General features: G+C 40.4%; 1 protein-coding gene across 1 annotated transcript; it reads right to left on the bottom strand.

Moving 5' to 3' along the window:
• Window positions 1–6,822: 6,822 nt before the first annotated feature.
• On the bottom strand, window positions 6,823–7,602 carry LOC109210406 (craniofacial development protein 2-like). Its single transcript, XM_019373819.1, has one exon. It carries the CDS (start codon window positions 7,600–7,602, stop codon window positions 6,823–6,825), a length of 780 nt encoding a protein of 259 aa, XP_019229364.1.
• Window positions 7,603–9,538: the final 1,936 nt, after the last annotated feature.

Below are 9,538 nucleotides of genomic sequence, written 5' to 3'. Positions count from 1 at the left end.
ATAATCATTATGCTATTGCAAACAAGTGATGAGTTAATTCTTGAAGGTGAGAGCGAAAACAAATCGAAGAAAATGAATTTTCGCCGAAGTTTGGCATGTTGGGATAAATACGAGCTGAGCGATAATATCCGACATTTATGGACTAGTACCACATAAGGTACCATATGACCATGATAGTAGGATGTATAAAGTATATTAAAAATAAATAAAATTTTAAGTAATTTGAGATAATTCTTAATTATGCGGGTAATTGGTTAATTATCGGGCAACTAGACATTACCTAATTATCTAATAAATGGATAAAGATTAGAATTTTCCACCCCACCCCCACGTGGCAGCCAATGAAGTGGTCAAAAAGCCACTAAATGACTCATATGGTACATGGAAAGGTGTCACATTATTAGAGTATTAATCATGACTCATGTGTATTAAATTCCTGGACTCATCACCAACCTTGTTTGTCTATATTGATCTCTAACTTTAATAGGAACATCAGTACATGTATTCAAAAGCTTTTCTAAACTTAGAGTTCTCTCCAATTACAAAGTTTCCTAACATCTTCAACAAGAGTTCCTACAGAATCTTCAACCAAATTCATACGTGAGTTTTCTTACACTACAAATCCCTACGTGATTTCTTCAACCAACGAGATTTTTAGCACATTGGTCACGTGAGATTATGTGATTCTAAGGGAGTACGGTGCAACCTTTTTCAAGAATATCATACGGATTTTTCCCTACTCCAGGTATGCAAAGGCTATCCCTTCCTTCTTTTTAGCATGATCCAAATAATACAAATGAAACGAGCAAAATACGCAACTTCCATAAATGACTCTATTCATAGAAGTATTACAGGTGCCTATGTTCTTGAATTTTCATGTGTCATATTATTCTATCATCTGATCATGGGTCTCAGAGAATATGTAAATTGATAAAGTTTATTTCATGATGTTAATTAGAGGCATAATGGTCTTATGACGTGCCAAGAGATTTTATTAATGTATTTCATATGCATTTCATGCACTTATACATACACATTGACCCATGACCAGATGGCGTTACATATGCGTATATATATGTGTGTGTGTGTGTGTGTGTGTGTGTGTGTGTGTGTGTGTGTGTATATATATATATATATGCGTGTGTGTGTGTGTATATGTATATGGGATATGGGAAAGGTTATGGCATTATACACGCACCACCACCTGATCAACTGATATACATTGATGATTTTGCCCACAGTGGCCGAGATGATATGATGGGATGCCCTCAGAGGCCTGATGTTGTTATGAAACACGTACACATGCACGACATGACATTCATACGCATATGCATGACACTATAATTATTTCATAATTTAAAGAGTTATCCAGACTTACAGGTTGAGTCATTTACTCTATATTTCTTCTATGTCTGTTATCTACTTATTTATGTGCCTTACATACTCAGTACATTATTCGTACTGACGTCCCTTTTGCCTGGGGACGCTGCGTTTCGTGCCCGCAGGTCCTGATAGACAGGTTGAGAGTCCTCCAAGTAGGCTATCAGCTAAGCGGAAGATGTTGGTGCGCTCCATTTGCTTCGGAGTTGCTTGTTTGGTTAGTATGACTTAGACGTGTATTGTTTGGTATGGCGGTACTCTGTCGCGATCTTTATGAAAATTATGTATTCTTAGAGGCTTGTAGACAGATTCATGTACGTAAAAGATTGTATGGCCTTGTCGGCCTATATTCAGTGTACGAGTGGTTATTTTGGTCTTATAGGCCCGTATATCTTATGTATAAGTTAGTATTACATGTTGTATTCTACTTATCTCACGGCAGCCTTCCGGCTCAGTTATCTATGATAGTACGACATGAAAAGATACATTATGTAGGTACTCGGTTGAGTAAGGTACCGAGTGCCCATCGCGGCCCATCAGTTGGGTCGTGACAAAAGTGGTATCAGAGCAGTTCTGTCCTAGGGAGTCTACAAGTCATGTCTAGTAGAGTCTTGTTTATGGGTGTGTCGTGCACCACACTTATAAGCAGGAGGCTACAGGCATTTAAGAGTGTCACTCTTTCTTCTTACTCTAGATCGTGTCATAGAACTCAATTTCCTAGCTCTATGTTATTCATAGTATGACGATGCCTACATCCAGAAAGACGGTTGGTAAGAGATATAGGTGTGGCAGAGTTGAGTCAGAGGAACTCGATTTTGCATCATGCTTATGATGAGTAAATGTAAGGTCTCTAGCAAAACATGTAGATACTAAGACGTGCAAGCTTCTTGATAAGGATCCCTAAGGCAAGAATATCTATCCACTCTTACGGTAAAAAGGAATATGAGAATTGGAAGGTAGACACAAGTTTCAACAAGTAAAAGAAGCAAGCTGAAGAAGGGTACGACATACCCAGTTAATGAAGGTTAATAGTATTTACAATTTAAACAGAGAAATATAAGCATTTTGAGTTACCTTCAACGGTGACAGAGATATGTACAATTGGCCACACCGATCTCAATTATTCCCTATGGGAGCTAACATATATGGTTTAAGAGAAGGACGGGATATCAGAATCCGGCTAGGGTTAGAGTAACCCAAAACGGTGGATGGATTGTTTGCGTTAGTTGACATTTCCAAAGAACATTGCAAATGTGCTAGTAGATCTCCTTATGAGACACCTAGGTGGTGCACTCTAGAATAGTACAACTAGATATGAGTACTACAAAGATAGGCATTGAAAGCCTGGAAGGGATAAATATTACCTTTGTGTGGCTCCCGTCCCTAGTAAAGAAAGAATGTTAGGCAACGCGAAGAGCCACTGGATGAAGCAAAGGGGAGCTAAAAGCAAGAGAATGTCTTATTGAAGTTTTCAGAATAATGTGATAGACATAATGCTAGCGGGAAATAAGAAGAAAGTTAATGAAGCATTATAAGTAAGATATGATACATGGATGACAACGGTAGAAGAAAAAAAAAAGACGACAGTATTACAGAGTTTATAGTCAAGTGAAGGAAAAAAATGAGAGGTGACAGGCCTTGAGACAACAAAAGAATATAGGCCATAAAGTCATATCCTCATTTAGAGAAATAAGTTCTCAACTCTGACGCGATTACCAAAAGAAAAAGTTAGACCGGAGTAATACAAACTAGTATGGATTGGTGAACAAGATAAGCTAAGCATGAATTAGGGACAAAGTGATTGATAATAGTCGGCATCATGAGAAATTTCAGATTTTGTTCCAGCAATAACAAAATGGACAATAGAAGAAGATTCATGAGAAATTCAGAGAATGGTCATTCAGGAAGACGCTTCCCTAAAGCAAGCAATGTGAGCAAAGTTCAGCTTAAGGGACTGTATGTGCTAGTTATACTAAGTGTCACCCTCATGAGTAAGGAATTTTGTTATCCTTGGTAAAGAAGGATTACCGCAAGATGCGTAAGGGTCATCGATAATGTGAAAGGATGCCAAAGATGAAGAGGTAAAACATATTTTGGTTGGTCATCGTAGCTCTAAATCTTAGTACTTCCCCAAAGAGGGGAATATGGAGTGACGTGATATTAAGTCATAATTAAGTAGTTCTAGTAACTATGGAATGGTAAAGAAGGAATGCGATAAAAATGAGAAAGGGATGAAATTGCACTTATTCAAGGCCTACAGATATGCTATGATTCCAGGACATTACGCAAACACGACGTCAAGGAGAGGAAGTAAGGGTTCCTACCTGAGATGTCTTTGATGAATAAGGAGCCAGTACGAGACATAAGTTAAGATAAAGAAAAATAACCCAAGAAAGATTACGCGGAATATTGATATGAGAATGGGCCAACGAGTAGTTAGTAGTTAATTCAGGAAGAGCCTAGTTATGGCTAGACAAGAGGATACAGACAAATCAATAGATTGAGCAAGATAGATATAGTGAACTCCAAACGTGGGGAATTCAGTCTCGCAGATATGACATTATAATACTTGAGGAATATTCAGATAGGAGTTGGGTAGTTAAAGATAATGTATGAATGTTATGGAAATAAAATAGAGTCCCGTTGGGAAAACGGTCAGAACTTCAGTTCAGAAAGCAACTATGCAAGCACATGAGCATGGAGGTAAGTAACTAAGGACAATTATAGGTGAGTAGGAACATCAAAAATTCTATCGGGTAAGCAATATATAATCTTGTAACTTTACCAGAGCCAGAAGGTCTCCCTAAGTACTACAATGAAAGACTAGCTGAGGAAATAAGGAAGAAGGCTTCAACATAAGCAGAGTGACCTAAAGAGGAAATGGTCTTGTAAAAAGTGTCTCACTACAACATTGTATGCACTCCATAAGAAAGTGGCACCTATTGTGGTTAATGAACGAGAAGTAAAATCAAAAGTAACATTCGAGATCATATGAGTTGCATGAAAAATTCCGGCATGCGTGGGAACAAAGATAAGCTAAGTATGCACGCAACAAGGAGGCAAAAAACCAGGAAAAGTAATAATGTACATTTGAAGAAAGCTGAAATGGAATGAAAGAAATTATTCGATTAATGATCAGCCGTAGAAGACTCTGATATAAGTTAAAAGAAGGAATTGGGTCCAGGTCATAGGCAAAGCATTGAATCATTAGAAGATTATATCATGGTTTTCCATAGCGTCCATCAAAGTATAAAGTAATAACTAAATGCCATGAGCCACAGATCGGAAGATCACTTAAGCCGACATAAAGGCTGATCAGAAGAAGGAGAAAACTAAAGAGTTACATTAACGAAGTAAATCAGGAATCTGATTATTGGACCCAGAAAATTATAGAAATCGTGATTGAGAACATTACAGGATCACTCTTAATATCAGAGGTACCAAAAGGATAGTACAACAACCATATTCTATAACGACTCTTTGATAAGGTTAGTTAGAAAAGTATCAGCCTCATGAGAATTCAGTGTGGAGCTCCCACCGGATTGTATAGGCATCGGAGGTGCAAGTATTATAATAGAGCTTCAAGTTATGGACGTGAATTATACCGTGAATTATACCTATGTAAAAGGGAATCAAGAAAGAGACAAAAGGTATCATGAGAGATTTTAAGGTAAGTAAGGTAAAGGTGAACAACGCACAAGATACTCAAAGGCAAAAGAACGTGAATAGTCCATGCTTCGGATAGAAGGCTAGAAGCACTAGGATTCAATATCTAGGAATGATAGCAACGTCGTAAATGGCGTACCTTCCAGCCTATGGTTTCTAAGTACCGAGAGATCTAGTCAAGAGAGTAAAGAAGAGTTAGAGACGATGTGATGTCTCGCTTGATGTTCCATAATAACATGAGGAAATATATGGTGCAAGCAAAGTTAAGGAAGGTTGCGAACAAGTATAAATAGATATGTGTAAGTCGCAAGCTAAAGTCACTACCAGAAAATGGGCCTATGGGAACAGTTATTTTGGCAACGGTTTTTGTACCGTTGCCATAGAGTAGAGATAGTAACGGTTGAAACCGTTACAATAGAATTTGGGTGGTATCAGCACGCTTTAGACATCAAACCGTTGCGATTGTAACAAAACCGTTGCCATAGAGATTTATTTTGCAACGGATTTGTAAACCGTCCCAATAGACATATATATGGCAATCGTTTTGGGGGGAAAATTGCTGTGGGAACGGTTAGTCGTTCCCTCTCGTTTTTTCGCTGAAATTTTGCTGGCCCGCCAAGCTAATTAAGTGACCAGTCATTTTATATTTTTTAATTAATTTTAATAACGTAAATACAATAAACCCCTCCACCTCCAGTGTATCTCCAGTACTGTATCCCCACTCATCGATACATCCTAACTCAGCTCCCATCGTCGATACACCCAAAATCCCCTCTATGATCTCTTTTTTTTAGCAAAAATAATCCCAATAGTCGGAAAACAGAACTTGTTTATAGACTGGTTTCTCTCCATTTTCCAGAACTTGCGGGAAAGGACCAATGACTGTATCATGCCTAGGATTCACAAACAACGGTATAGATATTCTAGCCTTGCTCTTCATCAAATTAATGGCCGAGTTTCATCAAATACCTCTTCATTAGACCACCATAATCATCAAACCCTACAGTTCCCAAAGTCCAAAACCCCAAATCCCCAAATTTTGAACAATTCCGGCACTTCTTTAAGGACAGTTGCTAGCCTTCTCCAAATCCCCGAATTCTAAAATCAGATTTGTGCTCGAATCAGAGAAGCCCAAAATCACCATAGCCTGGTAATTTTCTTAATTATTTTGGTCATTTTTACTGTTTTTGTTACCATTGCTATACATTTTTACTGTGTTTTTTTAGTTCTTGGCAAAAAGGTTCTTAATTCATGCTGTAGTCTTTTGGGTTCTGGGTTTAATAGCTTTGAAACTTCCGTAGTTTGGATTCCCATATATGGCTTGCTGTCACACTTTTAACTAATGCTTTCAATTATGTGGTACGTAAAGAATGGCTTCTCTAAAGAGGCCTATGTGTTTAGTTTGGATCTGCTGAGAAAATAGTTTAGCTGAAAATCCATCTTCTATGGGTTTAGTAATAGGCTAATTGAACTCCTAATAAATTTCTCTATCGCATTTTTACGATATTCGCAACCAGCACAGAAGAAATGATATGGCGATGAAGAGTCATTTTTAAACATAACTCTGTCATGTAAGAGGGTTGGGAAAATGACTACTTTGTGTTTTATCCTGTTTTGGCAGTTTCCGATTGGAGAACTGGATATTCTCAACTAAGATGTATTGTGTATGCCTTGTTGGACTATGTCATTCCACCACCAATCTCCTTGGTGCCTGCCAGAAAAACCCTTCGATACACCTAGCACCTCTCTCGCCGTCCTCACATAGTTCGCCGTCGTTTACCACATAGTACTCGCGTCTCCACTACTCCTCCAAGCTCCCATAGCGGATAACCTCCCCTCCAACTCCTGCGCTTTATCCTTGGTTAAAGCTCTCCATCTAATCCTCGGTCGGCCACGAGCATACCTCTTCTTCCTCTTCATCTTAATGTCGATGTCCATCACTAAGAGCCTATGCTGAGTCGGGAGGGTCTCTCCCGAGATAACCTTGCAATCCTTGCACAACCCTCTATCACACCTTCTGAGGAGAAGGTAATCGATCTGAGTCTTCACCGCCGAACTTCGGAAAGTAACCAGATGCTTCTCCCTCTTCGAAAAAGTTGAGTTCGCAATCACCAGGTCGAAAGCCTTAGCGAAGTCTAACAGCAAAGTACCTCCTCCGTTCCTATCCCCAAGGCCAAAGCCACCATGCACCTCGCCATAACTACCAGCAGCCACCCCAATATGGCCATTAAATAACCTTTCAATAGGTGGAATACTACGCACCATCTCGTCCAAGCCCTCCCAAAAGCGCCACTTAACCTCCTCATCCAAGCCCGCTTGCGGCGCGTAAAAGCTAACTACATCGAGGGTGCACTCACCAATCACCAACTTAATAAACATTAGCCTATCATTCACTCGCCTAACCTCAACCACAGACTCTCTAAGATCCATATCCACCAAGATACCCACTCCATTCTTACCCTTCATGACTCCAGAGTACCATAACTTATACCCGTCCACATTCCTCGCCTTCGACCCTGCCCACCTAGTCTCCTGGACACAAGCTATATTAACCATTCTCTTCTGTAGAATCTTTGCCAACTCAATAGACTTACCCGTCAGCGTGCCTATGTTCCACAACCCGATCCTCAATCTACAAGCTCCCTCTTTCCTCTTACCCTCCTTTCCTCTTGTCCCAACCCCTGACCCCCTCCCCACCCCCCTTCTCACCCCTGGCACCCCTCGAGGACATGACCTTACTCTACCATCCCACACCACAGCCACTATACCTACGGCAAACTCCGGAAAACACTAACATGGACCCAAACTAGAAAATACTCGGTTGCAACTATAAGTATTATAATAATATTCTTAAAGTGATGCTAACTAAATAGCCACAAATTAACTAACATAGAGAAGAGACAAGAAAACGGGAGGTACCAACTCCTGATGGAAAGAACCTGGAAATATGACTTGATGCACCCGGTGATGCTCCGCTCTACTCGCCCGTATGCCTCGCGCTTGCCTGGGCAGCGCAGCAATTCTCGCGAATATAACCTGGGTGCTTTGGAACCCGACGTCAAGCCCTTTGTGACTGCCAAATGGCCTGCTCTGCTACGCTTGCCCGTGAACCTCCCACCCGTCACCAAACAGCCACCAAAAGTGCTACCTGTCACACACACAACAAACCACGGGGCCAAGAAAAAAAGAGGACTATCACCAGAACGGTCGCCGGAAAATAGTGCCGGTCCGAGAAACAGTGATGCGATGAGAAAAGGTTTGAAGAAAGAGAAACACAGAGGAGGAAGGTGTGGTTGGGCCGGAAAAGCAGAAGAGAGACATGACGGTGCCGGTGGGTCGCCGGTCGCCAGCTCAGGTGCTTCTAGGGTTAAAATAAAGGGGAAGAAAGAGAGAGAGATACGGGGAGAGAGAAAGGAGAGAAAGAGAGAGAGATACGGGGAGAGAGAAAGGAGAGAAAGAGAGAGAGAGAGAGAGAGAGAGAGAGAGATGCGGGGAGAAAGAAAGGAGAGAGAAAGAGAGGGACGAGTACTTACCTGGTTCACCTAGACGAGTGCCGGCGCTGGGGATTTGCCGGTGGAGATAGAGATGTTACCGTTAGGCTTATCGACGAGAGAGAGAAAAAGGAAACTTTACAGCTGCAATGCCGATGGCATGCACTATAGCACACGAAAATCGTCCAGAATTCCTGTTTTATGGCCCTAAATTACCAAAAAAAACAAGATACGGTCTTGGCGAAGTATGACTACTGTTCATTAGGTTATTTATTGGCCCCCAATTTTTTAGTATATTCGGAGTCGGTCACCCGAATTCATGTGAATGGCATGGACTATAGCACACAAAAAATTTTGGAATCGTTTAGACTTCCTGTTTTATGGTCCAAAAATGCTCAAAACGAGGAACAGTCATGGCGAAGCGATGACCGTTGTTCATTACGTAGTTTTTATGGGACCACAATTTTAGGTGATTCTGAGCCGGTCGTCTGAATTCATGCAGATGGCGTAGATTATAGTGCACAAAAATCTAGGGATCATCCTGAATTCCTATTTTATGGCCTTAAAATGCCAAAAAATAAGAAAAAGCCATGGAGAACCGATGACCATTGTTCATTAGGTCATTTTTATGTGCCCACAAAATATTAGCAGATTCGGAGCCAGTAGCCCGAATTCATGCAGATGGAGTGGACTATAGCACATGAAAATTTAAGAATCGTCTTAAATTCCTGTTTTATGGCCTAAACGCCCAAAAATAAGGGGCGGTCATGGAGAAGTGATGACTATTGTTCATTAGTTCATTTCTTATGGTCTGGAAAAATTTTAGGAGATTAGGGATCGGTCTTCTCTATTCATGCAGATGGCACGCACTATAGCACACAAAATTCTGGGAATCGTTCTGAATTCCTATTTTATGGCCCTAAAACGCCAATTAACGAGATATGGTCATGGAGAAAAGATGACTATTGTTAATTAGGTCATTTATTGGCCTGAAAAATTTT

Source organism: Nicotiana attenuata, unplaced genomic scaffold (assembly GCF_001879085.1).
Source record: "Nicotiana attenuata strain UT unplaced genomic scaffold, NIATTr2, whole genome shotgun sequence".
In the NCBI taxonomy this organism is placed as follows: Eukaryota; Viridiplantae; Streptophyta; class Magnoliopsida; order Solanales; family Solanaceae; genus Nicotiana; species Nicotiana attenuata.
The sequence above is the reverse complement of the archived record's forward strand: the minus strand, read 5'-3'. Positions and strand labels throughout refer to the sequence as shown.

What these genes read in the sequence shown, in the direction of transcription:
- LOC109210406 (XM_019373819.1), bottom strand. Translation starts at nt 7,602, where the DNA reads ATGGTTAATATAGCTTGTGTCCAGGAGACTAGGTGGGCAGGGTCGAAG.